Source organism: Gossypium hirsutum, chromosome A10 (genome assembly GCF_007990345.1).
Source record: "Gossypium hirsutum isolate 1008001.06 chromosome A10, Gossypium_hirsutum_v2.1, whole genome shotgun sequence".
Lineage (NCBI taxonomy): Eukaryota > Viridiplantae > Streptophyta > Magnoliopsida > Malvales > Malvaceae > Gossypium > Gossypium hirsutum.
The window spans coordinates 117477281-117497190 of NC_053433.1; the positions used below are offsets into that span (position 1 = coordinate 117477281).

Sequence of the window (19910 nt, forward strand, 5' to 3'; positions counted from 1 at the left end):
ACATTATGGTTGTGCCATACTTAAACTAATTTAACTTATTTAGATAACCCTTTAAAAAAAGTAAATAAATATTAAAGTGTTGAGTGTAATAATAAGGCATATTGTACTCTCTAGAAAAGAATATTTATGAATTCCAGAATCGCGATTTGCTAGAAATTTACTTTTAAACCCTCCTACGTGGACGCGTTTTATCAAAATCGGCCATTTCAGGTAAATAATGCAGAAATTGGCCCATTTCCGTAAATATACTTAGAAATGGACCTTTTTAGGTAAATTAGTCTTGTAACCTCTTTGAAATCATAAATTTCTAATTATTGCAACAATAACAAAATTAACCAAGTTAAAATTAAATCGAAAAAAAGTAGAGAGCTTGTTATTTTTTATATAATTAAACGTGTATTAATTCGTATTATGGTCTAAGATCAATCCTATTTGACCAAGCTTATATTTAAGTAAAACCCTAAATTGATCCAAACACTGGAAAAACAACTTACCTAGGTAAAAGAAAAGTAACTACAATTATCAAATTTTCGATTGTTATCATCATGATGATGATGATGTTCCAACACTAAAACCGACATCTTCCCCCCGGAGAAATCCAACGTTGCTATGGCATCGCCAATAACCCCGAGCTCCAAATATTGCACCCAACTCTCCAACGCTTGTAACTCCGGGCTCGCATGGTGTTTCCCTACAACAACAAGATCATATCCACTTTTTAATGACCGAAGTGCTTTCATTACATCCTCGACATCATCCGCCATCCATTCAACGCACTCAACACGACCATTGTTTACATTCATAGCTTCAAAATCTCTAAACAAAGTGTTATCCGCTTCTTTTTCTATTTGATCTTCTAATGTATAAGTCCCTCTTAAATTAATCCTAAAGACGGTAATTGAAACATTCGGTTGACACGAAGCGCGACTCGCCAACGCTAAAGCCTCTCGATCGTCGCCTCCGCCAATGAAAATCACCACCATGTTGTAGGAAAAAGTGGTTATAATCGAGCTCCTTAGCCCACGGTCAACAAGTAACCCCACCGTACATTTCGCCGTGGCTTGGATGTTAGTATTGAAAATCCGCAACGTACCGTCAATGTTATGTGCTTCTTCGCTTTTAAAAAATGGTACTATAATTAGTGGTGCATGTATTCTTTGGGAGAGCCTAGTAATCGGTTGGTGCATGTACTTATATGGCGAAATCATTTGAAAGGGCTGAATCTGAACAGGTCCTTTCGAGTGTTCAGAGTAGTTAAGGAAAGCTCGGATGATATTGTCGGAGACACTCGGTCGGACGAATTCCCGTAAGTGGTTTTTGTAAGGGGCTAATGTTGGAACACTTTGGCTAGCTACCGCGACAAGATGGATCACATAGGCACATACGGGACTAATTTCTTGTGGGTTCAATGCTTCAAGTAGGCTAATGATGCTTGGGACATTGTCTTCATCTTGAATGCATGTAATGATACGTAACTCGCCGACGTTCGATGTTGTCCCGAGCGACCTCGTGCCTAGTCGGAGCATATCGAAATTTTCCACCGCCGGTTTGTATAAGATTTCTATTATTGGGGTTATAATGGCATTTACCACAATGATGCTAACCACAGATGTTGCATATGTTTGATCATCTATTAGCTGTATATACACAAACACCAACCATTATTATTAGTAATAAAAATTTTAAAAAAGAAAGAAAAAGGGTAAATTTGTGGTTAGTCCATGTACTTTAAAAACTTTAAAAATTAATCCCCTATATTAAAAATTGCTTTAGAGCCCCTTTAGAAAAAAAATTATTTTAGCTTCCCAAACATTTATATTTTACTTTGGCCCTTTCAAGAAAAAATTCTAGCTTCACCATTAATGTCAAACTGACAAATTTTGATAAAAAATATTTACAATTTAAATGATTAGACTTAGTTTTTAACCTTTTTAAGGATTAAATCTAAATTTTATCAAAGTACAGGGACTAACAATATATTTTAAACAAAAAGAGGGAAAGAAAAGAAGAAAAATCTGACCTGTAGGTGTTTCCATTGAATGGATTGAATTAATTCAACAATTCCTTGTAAGCTCAAAACAAGGCTAAGCAAAACGGCAGTGCTTTTCCTCAAATTCATAGATGAAGCAAACAGAAGACATGCGATTAGCCTTCCTATGTATCCCACGATAACGATTGTTGCAAAAGTCGCACATTCCCCCCAATTTTTTATTGCCGATAAATCGGTGAAATATCCGATCCGAACGAAGAACAATGGAAGAAAAAACTCGTAAAGAATTAGTTCGCTTTTCCGTATAATCGTCGTCCCGAGCGGCGGTCCGTCTGGTGTAATAAATCCCATTACCATAAACGCCCCACCAAACGACGCTCCTATAGCGTCCGTGGTCACTCCCATTACAAAAGTCGACAGTAATATCGCTACGACATAAGATTCCTTCACAGGTTTCCCTTTAGGTGTTTGTTTGATAACCCAATATAACACCGGTCGTGCCACGAAGAGCGCAAACACTATAAACGAACATAACGAAAGGATGGCAAGGAAAGCGGATTTAGCTTCTTTTTGTACCGTAGCGACCCCGATGATAACGAAAGCGGCTGAAACCATCTCGTTAAGCATCGTAATAGACGAAGAAATTCGTCCTAGCTCGGAACTTAAAAGATTGAGTTCGTCTAAAGCACGCGTAACAACGATGAAATAACTCAACGACGAGACGACGCTGAATTGGACCGGAAACGGATTTCCGGCGTTTAAACCGGGGAAGAAACGTTGTTTCGCAATATCAACCGAAACAATGAGTACAATAGGAAAAGCAAGACAACATATACCAAGTTTCCATGTATGTTTGGCTGCTTTTGTTAACATTATTGTATCCATTTTAATACATACGATAAAAGTATATAAATTAGACGCCAACTGTGACATTGTTGCAATTACCACCTCTTCTTTTGCTGGAAACATGTTTTCCATGTATGTTTTGTTACGACCAAGAACAGAAGGTCCTAAAATCACACCAGCCTGTAATAAAAACCCATATAAGAACATGATAAACATAATAACATGAAAAGAAATTAGAAACTTACCAAGAGATGGCAGACAAGTTTAGGTTGTTTCAATGGTCTAAGAATAACATGGATGACCCGAAAGACAACTACAGACAAGATGACTTGAAGCATTAAGACAGGGAAGATGTGGTTTAAAGGGTTTTCTTTCCAAAACATGCTATTGTAATGCAGGTTTTTATTCAAGAAGACGCATACTGTAGAGCTAACCGGCGTTGCGTTTGATGTAGTTGAAGCCATTTTTTCCCTTCGAATTATGTTTCGAAGGGAATGCGTAAAGAACATAATGACAGGAACTTGATTATTATAATTAAGATGTAATTAATCAAACTAATGTTGGTTAAACTTGTAGTTTGTTACTAGGACACCTGTTGTGTTTTTTAGTTCATTTAGGTTTGGTTTTGGTTGTCCTTCTAAAACAAAACATTAATTAATTGTCTTGTAACATAATCCAACCTTCACATTAACAAATATTCTATATTTCTATTCTTTAACCTCTTCATTATTTTATTATTTTCAATTTTAATAATAAAAAGGATGAAGTTGGAGTATTTATGTAAGGTTACATTTTTTGAAAATTAAGAATTTAGTCCCTGTATGTGTATTTCTAGGAATTTAGTCTTTCTACTTTTCAGATTTCATAATTCAAGTCCAATTGTTAATATTGTTAATTTTTAGGAAATGAAGTGTCTTCTTTTAATTGGATGGGATCATGGATGATGTGGTAGAAAAGGTTCATAAAATAATTTCTCCATTTAAAGACTAGTTTAATATCTTTGTGCGAATCAGTATATCCCAAACATATATAACAATAAATTTCTAATCTAACCGGTTTAATTGCTACGTCTCATTTGATTCTGAAAACATTGAATTTATCATAATAAATTGACTGATTAATTGTTAAAGTCTAGATTATTTTCTTTTTTAGTCACGTAACTATGAAAAGTTACAAAATAATCACTCAACTATTAGGAAAATTCTTTTTTGGTTACAAAATGGTCATCCCACTATTCAATTTTGTCTTGATTCTAAAAAACATTGTGTAATTTGGTGTTTTTTGTAGTTTTGCTTTTCTTTGTGACTCTTTCACCTAAAAAGTTAGAAAAAAATAAATTTATCAACTAAATTTGATTGAAAATATACAAAAAAATAGAAACACTCAAAAATCAAAGAAAATAATTTTCATATTTTCTCATTCTTTTAAAATCAACCTTAATGTCACAAAGAAAAACAAAACTGTAAAAGATAAAAAAGACCAAATTACACAATGTGTAAATATTGAGGGTTATTTTTTTAGAATCAAGACCAAATTGGCAACACTTATAAATGTTGAGGGTTAAAAGTTCTATTATGTCAATTTTAAAAGCAGCTAGTGTTAGCCAGTTGGTGACCAAAAAAAAATTGAATACTTGAGTGAGCATTTTGTAATTTTTCATAGTTGGACGACAAAAAGAATTACTAATAGTTGAGTGGCTACTAGTGTAGTTTACCCTAATTAAATTTAATTATAAATTTTCAATTTTGGTACTTAAACTAACAACTACTTTTTTTTTTCTTTTTTAAAAAAAATCAAATTAACTAATATTATGTTATAGAATATCAACTATTCATAATTATAAGGGTTTAAGAGGACGTGGGTCAAGTGCGTTGAAGTAAATTATCTTCCTATTTAAGAGTTAAGGAGGGATTATGAGTAATTCTAGGTATTATATCAAAAAGAACATGTATGATAAGGACCTATAATGAAATTAATGTTAAAAAAAAACCTCATTCTTATTTCTTATTAATATTAAATATTAAGGATAGAAAGAAAATGTCAAATTCTACCATTAATCCCTGTATTATTTATAAGTTATAAATTTAGTCTATGTACTTTAAATTGGTCATTTTTAATTTCATTAGATTTTGAATTTGAATATTTTAGTTCTGGCTAAACGGTAGTCATTAAATTTGTTAAGTTAAATTTTCTATTTCTAAAATCTTATGTAATAGACATATTATCACGTGTAATGTCATATAGACTTATTATTGTCACATAATACTCATAAAAGATAGGTCATTTCAGTTAATAGGTTTAAGAAGTACTGTTTAAGTTATGACTAAAATTTAAAAAGTACAGAAACTAAATCCACAACTACGTATACTACAGGACTAATAACAGAATTTGATCTAAAAAAACGTAATTGCTACCAATTTTTTCAGGACTAAAATTTCAAGATTCAAAAAGTACAAAGACTAAAATTGACCATTTCGGACTAAAATTAACTAAACTAGAGTATAGAGACAAAACCCATAACGTATACATAGTACAAGGACTAATAGTAGAATTTGACCAAAGAAAGAAAGTGGCAATCTTGCAAATTGTAAGGATTAGTCAATGTGAATATGACAATATTGCCATAAATAATGAAAATAATTCAGATTTAGGTAACTATTATTATATGATAAAAGAATTTACTATTATTAAGAACTTATTACAATATTACTTTTTCCATTCAAAGGTTTTAGGATAATTTATTAAATAAGGTTTTAGTATATTTCTTAAAAATCTGACTAAGTCATATGTTTTTTTTTTCTTTTGACCAAGCCATATTTTTTAATAATTACTTATAGAAGCCTTTAACTTTAAGTGCAAGTAATAAAAAAAAGGGTAAACTAGCTAGGTGGGTCACTCAATTTTTAGGACGTTTTCATTTTAGTCACCCAAAATGAAATCCTTGAAATTTAGTCACTCGACTTTTAAGGTGTTTTCATTTTAGTCACTCAAGCGTTAAATCTTTAACAATGGTTTACTGTACATACCACATTATGTTTATACTTTCATTTTGATCACATATTGATCAGGGTAAAAAAACATTAAGCATTAAAGTGAAAAAGTGGTAGAAACTAAAAGAATACATTAAAAAATTTGTCAAGTTGTACTTATTTATTCCTTTGTCGAAAGTTTTGAATTTTTTCAATATTGAAAATTTAATTAAATAAATTATTAAAAATTTATGCCTTGATAGTGTCAATCAATTTTTTACTAAAATATCGAAACTAATTAAATTAATTAGTTTAATCTCCTTGTAAAATTTAAAATTTTATTTTATATTTCCAAATTAAAATACTCCAATTTCTTTTGATTATAATCTTGAATCCTCCATGTTAAGTTAAAAGTAAAAACAAAAAAAATCGTTGCAATTATTTAAATCAATTAATTTTATCTTCCATGCCAAACAAAAACTTTTCTTTTCATTACTTCTTTACCCGATAGAAGAATTAATTACAAGGGTTTTTATTTGCTTTTAGCTTAGCATGGAAGATTTGAGATCATATAATCAAACGAAATTTAAGTTTCGTAAATAATTATTAAATATAAGTTAATTGAGTTGATTTCGTTAAGGATAATCTAGAAACATAAAATAAAATTTTAAAATTAGATGAGTGAGCAAAACAACTGATTTGTTAAAATTTGGTGTTTATATATAAGATATAATAACAAATTTAGCCCTCAACATTTACAAATTTATTCAATTTGATTTTAACCCCTACTCTTTTATTGGTAGTAAATTATAAATTTTTGAAACTAATAAAGCTAATGGGTCAAAAAGGCCTTAGTAACAAATTAAAAAAATAAATTAAGTCCTTTTAAATTTTAAAAATTATTTTTAAAAATGTAAAAAATTAAAAAAATAACAATACCAGCCCAATGACTTTTAAAAAAATTGACCCCCACTCTTTTATTGGGTTAGTATTATTTTTTTAATTAAAAAATTATAATTTTAAAATTTTATAACTTTTTTCATAAATTTTATTTTCTATTTTTATTTTTTAATAATTTTTAAATTTTAAAAGGGCTTAATTTATTTTCTTTTAATTTGTTACTAAGGCCCTTTTGACCCTTTAGCCTTATTAGTTTCAAAATTTTCTAATTTACTTCCAATAAAAGGGGTCAAATTGAATAAATGTATAAAAATTGAGTGATAAATTTATTATTATACCTTATATATAAACATCAAATTGTAACGAATGGGCCTTTTTGCTCAGTCATCTAACGTATATGGGCTAATTTGTCTATTTTTTTAGTAGAAGAGCTGAAATACAATCCAATATATAGTACAGGAGGTTTTGTGGTACTTTTATCGTAGAGAAACCAAATCATATCAAATTAAAATATTGGAACAACATCCTGAATTTTAGCATAATAGAGACGCTAAATTAATAATTTCACATTATTAATATTATAAATTTAATATGCATCTATATACATTTAAATTATAGAATATCAACTGGCTTTTAAAATCTCGTAACTAGGTTTGTTCAAAGGCTAAGTCATTTATCCAAGCTGAAAGGCTCGTTCAAAAATTTAAAGGATTTAAACAAAAAAAAATTAAGCAAAAAATCTGTTTAGAATATGAATTAAACTTAAACTCCAATATTTAAAGCCCGAACTTAGCTTGACCCCACCCATTTTCAAGTTTACAATATGCTAAATTTTTTTCTTTTATATATGTATATTATTAATTTATATGATATGAAAAATTAAATATACGACACTATAATGTAAATATTAGCAAAAACATATTAACTTGTTTAAGTTTAGAAACTTAATAAAAAAATATTGTATAATGGTAGTAAAATATATATAATTACTAAATGTTAAATAAAATAATTATATATTTAAAATAAAAGATAATATGGGTAAGTAAGTTTAAATTAGTTATTTGTAAATATGAATAGATTTAGATAAAATTTAAGGCCAATGGCATATTTAGGGGGTTGACAAAGGTTCAGGTGTCCCCTAAAATGAAAACTTTACATTTATGCTTTTTAAAATTTTTAAAATTTTAAATTGGTAAAGAAAAAGTACACTGTAGCCCCCTAAAAAGGATAAAAATTTGATTTAATCCTTTCAAAATTATAAAATATAAGTTATTAAAAATTAAAATTTAATTTTGACTCCAAGGCTCATATTTTACAACAAATCAAACTTAAATAATTATGTATAATAGTTACACCATGTTTAAGATTAACCCAAACTCGATCCGATCCAATCCAACTTATAAACATCTCTACTCTTAGGATATTTATATACACCCACTCATCCACATATGTTATTAACTTCTTCTTTTTTGTGCAAGACACTCAGAATTCAGTACTGTATCAATAAAATTGAATGTAAAGTTCCTAGGTTAGATCCTAAATGGGGGACAAAGCACTTTAGACCTCTATTTTCTTTGTATACAAATCTCAAGACCTTGCTGAAAGCATATCAAGCTTCTTAGAATTGACCCAAAAGGGGCTGGTATTAATATTAATTATTAAAAATAATTAATTAATAAAATGATGATAATGTTATAGTTTATATAAAATAATTAAGACCCAAAAGGAAATGAAGCTCTTTCTATTTTGTTCATTCACAAGACTCAATTTAAGAATTAATCGAACAGAAATTGAGTTTTTATAACTCGACTCAAAAGGAGTTGGTATTAATATCAAGGGTAAACTATAGTTGTAGTCATCCAACTATCAGTAAGTATTTATTTTTTATCGCTCACCTATAAAAAATTATAAAATGGTCACCTGACTATTTCATTTTTTTTCCTTTTTAGTCACTTGCCATTAAATGGGTAACAGAAAGATGACGTGTCAGCCTTTAATATTGACATAAGAATAAAATTAGCCCTCAATGTTTACACATTATCTAATTTTATCTTTTTTTACATGAAAATATATTTCAATACACAATGTATAAGTTAGAAATAAAAATGTATTTTTAAAAATATGTTTATTTTCAAACTAGACAATCCTGGAATACATTGCTTTCCTTATACTTCAAATGATTAAAAACTTGATATTCCTCAATGACACTTAATTCATTTTTTGTTAGCTTTGAGCCGGTTGCCATTGATGAAGTAAATCAAAGTTTGGGGCTTTGCTTGGTAGAGTGGAAAGAAAATTGGAAGAATGAAAAAAATGAAATGATAGAAAACTAGAAGGATGAAAAACATAAATTTTCTTTCTATAGGTGTGCTTGGTAGAGGTTAAAAATGTAATGAAAGAAAATAAAACATTTGAAAAATGCATAATTTTGAACAAACATGCACATCTCTTTCATTTTCTCTCCTCTTATCATTCCAATTTGGAAGATTTGATTTTTATGCATTAAGATGGAAAATGATCATCTCTCGTATTTTCTTTCCTCTCACTTTTCTGCCCAACAAGGCACACTCAAAATTTATTTTCTTTCGACTTTTCCACCCAACCAAGCACAAACTAATTTTTCTTAAAGCTATTAGACTTACAATTGGGTTGAATTAACGAAGTGGATTTTTTTTATTTGCAAGAAATTGAATCGGCTATTTTTCAAAATTTGGGTCATTTTATTTCTTCTTCTTCTTCTTGTTGTTGTTCATTTTTCCATTGAATCAAACGCAAAGACAATTTCAGAAAGAGTCAAAAAGAAAAGCAAAATTACAAAACGATAAAATTACACAACATTCATTTTTTTAGAATCAAGACTAAATTTTCACAATGTATAAATGTTGAGAGTTAAAATTGTTATTATGCTAATTTTAAAAGTTACCATGTCAACTTTCCATTAGTCATTTAACGACGGGTTACCAAAAAAAAAAGAAATCGAATAATTAGATGACCACTTTTTGTAAATTTTCATAATGGAGTGGCTAAAAAAGAAATATTCTAATAATTGGATGACTGCCAATATAGTTTACCCCAACATTAAGTAATAAAAATAAATAAATAAGAAATGGCAATCTTGTAGTTTATATAAAATTAAAGGGTAAATATATGTTAACAAAGCCCAAAGGAACTACAACTTGGGCATCCACTTGCGTTGTCCAGCGTAAGCTGTTACATTTGCATACGAGAATACCGAAAATAAATAAATAAAATAAAACCCTTAAAATCTAAAGTGGAAATTTTCCTTTAAATTTTCAAATATCTCAAACTCACAAGCATACCACAAAAAAAGAAAAACATGCCTTCCCCTTTGCAACTCCACCGCTCCACCGCCACCACCCTCGGCAGCAGCCACCACCACCACCACCACCACAAACAACCTCAACCCTTACCCACCACCACACTCACAAGGTGTTCCCCTCTTCCATGCGGCGTCTCCCTACCTGACGCGGTCTCGTTGTACCACGTACACACCCGTGGACCGAACCAATGTTGTTCCGCGGTGGTTCAACCCATCGAAGCCCCGATCGAGACGGTTTGGTCTTTGGTTCGCAGATTCGATAACCCTCAAGCTTACAAAAATTTCGTCAAGAGTTGCCACGTTATAGTCGGGGACGGTGACGTGGGAACCCTCCGCGAAGTCCACGTGATATCCGGCCTCCCCGCCGCTTCTAGCACAGAGAGGCTTGAGATCCTTGATGATGAACGTCACGTGCTTAGCTTCAGCGTGGTTGGAGGCGATCATCGGTTAAGAAATTATAAGTCGGTCACCACCTTACACGCTTCTACAGACGGTAAAGGGACGGTTGCCGTTGAGTCGTACGTCGTTGATGTACCGTCGGGTAATACTAAAGAAGATACATGCACTTTTGTTGATATGATTGTAAGTTGTAACCTTCGATCTTTGGCTCAAATGGCCGCAAATTCGGCTAAAAAAGAAAAATATTCATCATCCCCATAATCATTCAACAAAAAGAAAACATATTTCTCTTTGTTTCAACATATAATCATACATACAGACATACATACATACATACATATATATGAAGAAATTTTGGCTTGGATGATGACAATTAATTTTCATTTCATTTCCCTATGCAATTATTGAGTATATTTCCCTTGTAAATTCTATATAAATTACCTATCTTTCATAAATATATATATTTGACTAAATTTATAATTAATACATCACAACAATATGCATTGAATGTGGTTCCAATTTGCTAATTTACCCATATTAGTACATAATGTACCTTTTTTTCTCCTCCATGGAAATTAAGATAAATTAACCCACCTTGTACTATATAGTTTTATGTCGTACGACTACATTATTCTTATATAATTCAGGTTTAATGAATGGCATGTGAGATTATATATATATGTATATATATAGCTTTTATAGGTTTTATTTGAAGTTTGTTGTGTAGAACATGTTTAGAAGAAAGAGGGTGAGAGTTGAATACATTATTGTATATAGAGGGTTAAGTGAATTAGTATCACCATCCATCTTAAAAAATTATCAAAAAATTATTTCTTTTTATAAAATAATAAATATTATCGTGATAGCATTTTTATCATGTTACGTAATTCATTTTTACCCACACTATGAATGTGTTATAATCTAATTATTCATATAAAAGATGTCCTAAAGTGGTTTTTGTTCATACAAAATGGGTTTCTGACCGTGTATAATTTTATAAATATTACCAGTAAATTTCATATTATTAATTTTTTATTTTACGCAGTGAACAATAATAGATTTTAATCCATATATTGCCTCTTCTTGAATTTGATAAATGTTATAATAAACGTCGATAATGGCAGTAGAATGATCAGAAAGCAATAAAAACGAAAATTAAGAACACATAGATTTTATGTGAAAAACCCTTATCGGGAAAACTACAAGCAGAGAAGAAAAAATTCACTAAGTTGAAAACACACCAATACAAGAGGAGCTCGATTACATCTATTTAAGAACTAAACAATCCTACTATAATCAAAATCTAATAAAAGAAAAAATTAGGATCACACAACTTTAACAATAAAACTAATAGGATTAATTTAACCATCTTTTATTAATGTTTATGTAAATAAAATCCTAATAGGATTCTTAAAATCAACAATACAGATGTTTTCTAAGAGACAAAGAATCAACAGCTGCTTTGCAAATTGCAACTTAATTAAGACTTTTATATAGAGAAAAGCATGCAAGTTGATGTTAACCTAGCCCCTTTTTTCTAATTATATATTCTCCCCCTTTTCTTTATTTATATATTCATCTGGTACATATATATATATATATGTTGTTGAGCAAGGGACGAGGTTTTGCAAGTTGGATTGCAAGTGGGCAACGAGGCCTTTAATGTTTCCACGTTGTAGGTTTCCTATATTATTCTAGAAGTATATTTTATATAGAGAGAGGAGAGGTAAGTTGTTTTATATCTTTTGGTATTTTTTTATACTATTAATATTCTATCGATTTAATCGTTATATTTTATTCATATAGATCATGCATATCAAATAGAGATATCAGATCAGTTTGTGAAAATTTACATGCATGACAATTACAATTATATTGATAAATTCAACAGTTAGATCGTTAAAATATTGATCTTGTAATACAGTAGTAAATAAGTGAATCTCTCACATGCATATATAAAGTAAATTATACCCAATGCCATTAAATTACTTCAAAAAGTTAGAAAATGTTCATTAAACTATTTAAAATTTTTAATTTAAATTATTGACATAACTTCATCTTAACTAGTAGCTTAATTTTCCAATATTAAAGAACAGGATAAAACTAAATTATCCATCGTTTTTAAGTTCAAATTTTAAATCCGACATTATTTAGGAGGAAAACTATGTATTCTAAAAGGATTAATATTTATAGACTGTAAAATGAGCATAAGATACCTTTATTCCAAAAAAAAAAATTATCCCCCATTCACATTTTACTATCTTTGATGAAAAAAAATTTTAAAAGCATACTTTGATCTCTCAATAAAAAGAAGAAAAAGAAGTTCATTTTGGCCACTTGTTTACATACATGTGATTTTCTCATAATTTAAACAGATGGAATTTGCTTAGGAAACCAGATGTTGGCCTCCTACGTGGGTTTGTTGTCTGCAACTTGATAAACATACAAAAAAAATTTAATATACAATGTGAAATTTAATTCTCAATGTTTATATTTTTTTTATCAATTTAATCTTTTTTTTTCTTTAGTTAAATTTGGCAAACAGTCTTTTAAAAACAGTTAAAAAAGTTGAATGGTTTTAAAATACTGACTAAAACGTTACATTTTTAAACGTGGGAGTCCATATGGCAATCCACGTGTACTTCATGCTTTTTTTTTAAATTTTTATAATTTTTTTACATTTTATAGTTTTTAATGTTTGTACAATTTTTAAGTTATTTGTCAACGTAGCATAAAAGACAAATAATGTTATGTTAACATGAAGTACATGTAGATTATCATGGCAACATCGTTAAAAATTAATGTTTTAGTTATCATTTCCTTTTAAAAAAAATTATTTATTCTTTTTTAAATATAAAAAAAGAATAAGAGCTAAATTGATAAAAATGTAAACATTGGGAGCTAAATTTGATCTCATGTCAAAATTTAATAATATATTCGTACATTTGAGATTTAGTCTTTTTACTTATACTTTCAAAATTTTAGTTTATCTACTTTCATATTTCTAAATTTAAGTCCAATTGTGTGACACTATTAAGAATTTTTGATAAATTCGTTGGCGTGACAGTTTGAAATAAAAAAATTTACTCAAATTGGTAATCAAGTAACAAAAAATGACATTATAATGAACTTGAATTTAACCAAAAAAACTTAACGGTATTAACAATTAGACTTGTATTTTTAAATCCAAAAGCTAAAAACTAAGCTCCAAATGTAAAGAAAGTACAATGAGTTAGAGCATATTTAACCTTAAATGCCAATTACGACTTGAAATCAATATTTTAGATTAAAAATTAATTCTATATATTAAGCCATTGACTGAATTGGCGTCGAGTTAATCGGGTACCAGTTTAGTTGAATAATGACTAAAATATCATTGTTTTACAAAATAAATTATATTATTTTAACGGTATTTTTTTTATCATTTTACATATTTTATATAAGAAAAATTAAAATAATATATATTTGAACTTAAAACATTATAATTTTAAATATTTTTAATTTATCATTTCATGTTATTTTTTATATAATTTTTTATAAATATATTTATTTAATTGTCACTAATATTTCAACATTATTAGTGTCAATATCACCTTTCAACACAGAATCATGTGGATAGTATTTCTGAAAAGGAAAATTGTTAATTTTTAACCACAAATATTTTAGGGGTAATCAATTAAATAAATGAAGAATTTCTTAAAATTAAGAAACATAGGATGTATATTGTGTTTATAATTTTTTTTATTAATTTACAGATTGAGCAGGGCGAAGTCTGAAATTTTTTTAGGGGGTCGGAATTAAATTATTTATTTTTTGTAGTAAAAATATAATTTCACCATTTTAATAACCTATATTTTTTTAAGTTTTAGAGGATTAAATTAAATTTTTGTCATTTTTGAAGGGAGCAAAGTGTAATTTTATTAATTTAAAATTTTATAAATTATAAAGACCTAAATGAAAATTTTTCAATGAGGCACGCCGATCCATCTCTTAGACCGAGAAGAAAGTATCCCCAAAAGGAGAACAATGAAGGTCCTTTGGCCTGTTATGGAATTGATAAAAATTACATGTATTAGAGAAACTTAAGAGGAAAGTTTTTGGGTTGCATTTAACTCCTCTACTTAAAAAGTGAATAATTTAATCTATGTAGGTAGATCAAAAATAAATCTATCCAAATTTATTGTTAAAAATGAGTTCACGTACGTCAACATTTGGTGCACATGGCATGCTACATATAACCGTTTTGTTATTGCGTCAATCACGTCAGTATTTAACAATAAAAATGGATAAAAAATTTATCAAAAAAGACTGCTCTTTAATTTAACATATAAGAACTAATTTACTCGTTTTTTAAATAATTAAAACAAAATACAATCTAATTCCTAATATAAAAACTTCAATTTAAAAAAATATCTTCTCCAATCACAGGTCCTTTGAATCGATTACAACTTTTATAAATATATTTATTATATAATTTTTTTCATATCTCGTGAGTATATCTATATATATATTTATACATATATCAATACACTTTGGAGAATTGGGCCTCTATTATTATCTTACAAAAGCTCTTCTTTTTCATCTATTTTGTTGATCAAATGTTACCACCTCAAGCACCAAAACCTTGTATCAATGGCAGTAGTATGCATGTGGGTATAACCAAAAACCAAATTGTAAAAGAATATTAATTTGATATATATAAAGTCATGAATGGAAATTAGATTAAATCAGGATGGAAAAGCTTGGCAAAGAGAAGCTCATTCCAAGTATCTTGAAGTCCCGGCAAACACCAATGGATGCAATCTGCATAGCTAGCCGGGTTGGCTAGTTGCTCTGTCGTCAATGGATTCCATTGTTTCTTGTAAATCGAGGTGTGCGCATCTTTGCGGTAACTCGAGAGTTGTGTGATGTTAAGAAACGTGATGGGGAATTCGGATTTACTGAATTCTTCCCCAATCACTTTCATTATGCTTTTCCTGCTATCAGAACCCCAATAATTTGGGTCTACAATTGGTGTTGTTTGATTGTAACAGTTCTCACCAGCCTCACCTCCCCAGTTGCCCCTGCCAATATATGTGTAGTGTAAATTTTCTATCTACTAGTCTCAAACCATCACCTAAATTCTAAATTTATCTCTAAATTTCAGAACATTTTAATTTAAGTTCCAAAAACATCACTATTGTATCAAACAAATCCTTCTGTAAGCCTAGCCATCAATTTAGACATTAAATGCCACTTTGGATCTAACATGAAACACAAGTGAATCAAATCGTAAATACGTGTGTGCCTAACGCATAAAAAACATAAATCATTTGTGTTAAAGAACATACAATGTCAATAAAATTTAAGAGGATCATTTCTTTTCTTTTCTTTTTTCTTAACAGGTCATACTTAGGTTGTTCATTCAATAGATACAAATAAATTTACAGTTTGATCCATGTATGTTAAGTATATGCCATCTCAAATTTGAGCTAGCATTTAACATCTAGGCTAATTGACAACACTATAGAAAGGACTTGGTTGATAAAATACTAATAATTTGAGGATTTAATTAGAATGTTTTAAAGTTTAAGGCCAATTAATCCAAATAGTAATAATAAACTATAACTACGAATAGACCTATCAATTGGCCAGTCGGGTTGATTAGAGGTCGGATCAATTTAGGATCATTTCAAGTTCAAGCTATCTTGGATTCGGTCGTTTTAAGTTTTATCAGTTGGGTTTAACACTCGAGTTTGAGCTTTCTTGAATTATTTGTTTAGACCATTTCAGGTTCATGTCATTTCTCGGTTTGGATTGCACAGGTCTAGCTAAGTTGTTAGACTTACTTGTAATCAAATTGAACTAGATCAAACTCGTATGATTCAATTTATCAATTTAGATTTCCGAATTTAGACCAAATTTAATTTATACTCACTTTGAATGAGTAGGAGACATGCTGGTGAAGAACACCCTAGTCTTCTCACGATCCAAATTTCTGGTCACCCATCTCAACAAGCTCTTCATTGCCATACGATAAGCATCCTCAGTTGAGATCTGCATTATTTCTTTCTCAACATCCTTGAATGACCCTTTCCTGTCAGAATAAAACACACATACAAATCATCACAATTAAGCACACAAACACATATATGTTTTCCCCTAAAAGACAAAAATTAAGAAAAAAAACAGTTGCGATTGAAATGAGACATACAAGATCTTCATGTCTTGGCCAGTCACCCACCACAAGTACGTATTGAAAACCAAAATGTCGACACCCTTCCAATGCCTGCCATGCTTATTCATCGAGCCTTTCCTCACTATCCTATCGGATATTCTATGAACTACAGCATTATCCGAGTTGGATTCTAGAAGAAATGGAGCCCAATAGAATTCTATTGTGGCATTGTAATCCTACACAAGAAAAACGCATATTAATTAACCATGCACTATGAGTTGGATTGATTTTAAGTTGGATTAATTCAAAATTTAAAATTTTAGAGTCATTTTAGTTCAGTTTAGATCAATTTCGGGTTTCGATCATTTTAGATTTGTATCTATTTCAAATTTAGTTTACTCGATTTTGAGAGTTGAGTTTTTTCAGTTAGGTCATTATTCAATTAATTTCAGACTGAAATCATTTCGAGCTTGGGGTTTGAATTTTTCATTCAAGTTTTGAAGCTTGTATGAATCATTTTGAGATTGTGTCAAGTTCAAATTTTTCCTTTTTAGATTCAAGTCATTTCGGGTTCGGTTTATTTGGATCTAAGTCTTGGTTTTTCCTTACTCGTTATAGATTCAAGTCTTTTCAAGTTTGAGTCAATTTTAAGTTCTAGTTATTTCAGGTTCCAATCATTCCAAGTTCAATCAATTCAAGTTTGAAGTTTTCATTCAAATCATTATAAGTTCAAATCACTTTAACTTCGAATTTACCTTGACTCGAAAAACAGTGAGGGCGTCATTATTGTATGTTTCCATGGATTTTTTATCCTCGGGAATGAGCCTATGAATGAGGCAAACCATTGATACATATTGACCACGGTTCAATGAGTCACCCACAAACATCATTCTCTTCCCCCTTAGGCTCTCTAGCATCAATGTGGCATTGAATCTGTTAATCATCAAAATCTACTATCATAATTAAATTTATTTTCATGCTAAATAAACTATACAATTATAATTAATACGCACAAGTTACTACAATAAATGTATGTATTGATAATCAAAATATATCTATTTTTTTTACACAATGCCTAAAATTACTTATAGGAAGATAATGTGTTTCAGTGCATTCGAACCCACATCCTCCTACATGTACAATAATGCTTATGTTAATCGAACTAAGACTCAACCGCAACTAATAATTAAATAAATTTAATATTTTAAATTTTTTTATGCAACTAATCGATTAATAGATTTATTTATAGATTTATTTATAGGTTGAGATTCGAGCAACCACTCATCAATCGTGATTTGAATTCAAATTAAATCATAAAAAATATTTATTATTCAAATTAATTATAAAATATAAAAATAATTTTTTAATATTTTAAAAACTTGAGAACAGTAAAATGAATTTACTAATCAGAAAATAAAAATAAAATATTCCTTTTTTTAAAACCAGACCAGGATCTGACCCATGGGAACAGGTCCCTAGACTTGCTTGCACCTGCTTGCACGTGTTCCCAACTCAACACCTGATTGATCCCACGTGGCAGAATGACAATATTACAAGCCACCACATCAAGCGACACGTGGAAATAATGAAAGAAAATGGGTCCCACTTTCTTAATATTTCCTACCAACACCTCACCGACAACTTTTGCTTATTCCTATGGCCATATGACCCATCCGGTTCGGCACGTGTGTACAATCACGCACCCTGAACCGCCGGCCCTAGAATTTAACCCCACTAATTCGTAATTACTTCAATTTACTACCCAAATTCATCTTTCGTTTTACTTAAAAAATTTAGATACCAAAATGAAAATTTTGACATAATTTAGGGACTTATTTATAAGATAAACCTTAATTTATAGCTCTAATTTTACTAAGTCAAGTCAAGCCTACCAAGAAAACAACAACATCACTATTTTTAATCACATTTTAAATTTATTTCATAGAAAATTAAAATTATTTAATTGAAAATTGCAAATTATATTTTAACCCTAGGCTTTAATTCAATTTTATTATAGAAATTCAGTTTTTTAATTTAATTTAGTTTATTTTTTTTTACTTTTTATAATATCGGTTAGTCTTAATAGTTAAAGGATGTAAAACTGAAACATGCATACTAGAAGGATCAATAACAAAATTAAACCTATAATTAAAAACCCTTCAAGAATTCAACTAAAAACCCAAAAAGAACAAGACAAAGTTCGTTTATGAATTCGGACAATTTTTCTATCAGTCGACAAAACAATGAGAACAAACACAAGAAGAAGAAAAAAAAATTCAGAGGCTTTAAATTATCAACCAAAAAAATAGAAAAATAAACTAAAGGGGCTTTCTGTGGAATTATACCTACCTAGGAAGATCACAGCCATGGGGTTGCCATCTCCATTTCTGATACTCAGTATCCGGTCTCCCATGTGTTCTACACGTTAATTGTGGCTGGATGTATGGACACTCCGATTCATCATAGTGAGGCCGAGTCAACTCGTCCTTGACCCACTTCCCACTGAATATATCACATCCTTCTTCACTTTCCTCCACCGCAAATGACGGCAGCTGCACCACCAACTTCTCCCTTTTCTTCACTAACCCCACAAAGAAAAATCAGCCAAAAAAACAAAGAGAGCTCGACTTTTGAGTTTGAGTTGGACTGACTGAGTCAAGTATAAGATGAACTCACCTGGTGTGGTGGAGATAACTGGGCTGGGGATTATTGGGTCAACTCGGCCAAAATTGGCGATGGAGTATTCTCCATGGATGATAGCAATGAAAACAATGAAAGCTAATAAAATGTATAAGTAAGTTGAGAGACGAGACCTTCTAAGAATACCAGAGGATGATGATGTTGATGAAGAAAGTGGAGCCTTCATTTTTGTTCTTTAAAAGAAAAAGAAGAACAGAGAAACTTTTCTTTGGTTTTGATTGTTTGTGGAAGTTTGTTCATGAATAATTAATGTATTTGGATACCATGGAAAAGTGTTGAATGCTTTTATTAATGTGATGTAGGTGTGGTGAGAAAGTGAAATTATATAATTTTATAAAAGGCTAAATTCCATTTTTGATCCCTCTATTATGATTCATTTTGATATCAACTGGCTAAATGATTAGACTATGGTTACATATAGCAAGTGTCACCTTCTTACGTGCCTATTTCGATCCCAACCCCATAATCCTTACATAAATCTCTTTAATTTGACATGATTTGGTCTTTATAATTTTATAAAATATCGAATTATGGCTGCATATAGCAAGTGTCACCTCCAATGAAGCACCAATTCTAAAAGCATCATCTCACTAATAATATTAACTATTT

General features: G+C 29.8%; 3 protein-coding genes across 3 annotated transcripts; 1 reads left to right on the forward strand and 2 right to left on the reverse strand.

The window, feature by feature from the left end:
- Positions 1-494: 494 nt before the first annotated feature.
- Positions 495-3300, reverse strand: LOC107939398 (cation/H(+) antiporter 15). The gene is made up of 3 exons (XM_041078650.1): positions 3082-3300; positions 2021-3016; positions 495-1637 (listed from the first exon to the last, which is right to left on the reverse strand). Exons 1-3 carry the CDS (start codon positions 3298-3300, stop codon positions 495-497), a joined length of 2358 nt encoding a protein of 785 aa, XP_040934584.1.
- A 6615-nt stretch (positions 3301-9915) lies between these two features.
- On the forward strand, positions 9916-10817 carry LOC107939394 (abscisic acid receptor PYL4). The gene has a single exon (XM_016872724.2). It carries the CDS (start codon positions 10043-10045, stop codon positions 10703-10705), a length of 663 nt encoding a protein of 220 aa, XP_016728213.1. The 5' UTR covers positions 9916-10042; the 3' UTR covers positions 10706-10817.
- Positions 10818-15115: 4298 nt separating this feature from the next.
- On the reverse strand, positions 15116-19564 carry LOC107939381 (protein trichome birefringence-like 33). Its single transcript, XM_016872710.2, has 6 exons — positions 19278-19564; positions 18951-19182; positions 17357-17534; positions 16638-16837; positions 16362-16520; positions 15116-15507 (listed from the first exon to the last, which is right to left on the reverse strand). The coding sequence occupies exons 1-6, from the start codon at positions 19465-19467 to the stop codon at positions 15162-15164; spliced, it is 1305 nt and encodes a 434-aa protein (XP_016728199.1). The 5' UTR covers positions 19468-19564; the 3' UTR covers positions 15116-15161.
- Positions 19565-19910: the final 346 nt, after the last annotated feature.

Bases quoted from the DNA above. Each gene is read 5' to 3' on its own strand.
- LOC107939398 (XM_041078650.1), bottom strand. From the start codon at position 3,300: ATGGCTTCAACTACATCAAACGCAACGCCGGTTAGCTCTACAGTATGC. The intron at 3,017-3,081 runs GTAAGTTTCTAA...TTTTTATTACAG, and splicing joins AACTTGTCTGCCATCTCTTG to GCTGGTGTGATTTTAGGACC. The intron at 1,638-2,020 runs GTCAGATTTTTC...GTGTATATACAG, and splicing joins TTCAATGGAAACACCTACAG to CTAATAGATGATCAAACATA.
- LOC107939394 (XM_016872724.2), top strand. From the start codon at position 10,043: ATGCCTTCCCCTTTGCAACTCCACCGCTCCACCGCCACCACCCTCGGC.
- LOC107939381 (XM_016872710.2), bottom strand. From the start codon at position 19,467: ATGAAGGCTCCACTTTCTTCATCAACATCATCATCCTCTGGTATTCTT. The intron at 16,838-17,356 runs GTAAATTCGAAG...TTTCTTGTGTAG, and splicing joins TCACTGTTTTTCGAGTCAAG to GATTACAATGCCACAATAGA. The intron at 15,508-16,361 runs GTGAGTATAAAT...ATATATTGGCAG, and splicing joins ATGTCTCCTACTCATTCAAA to GGGCAACTGGGGAGGTGAGG.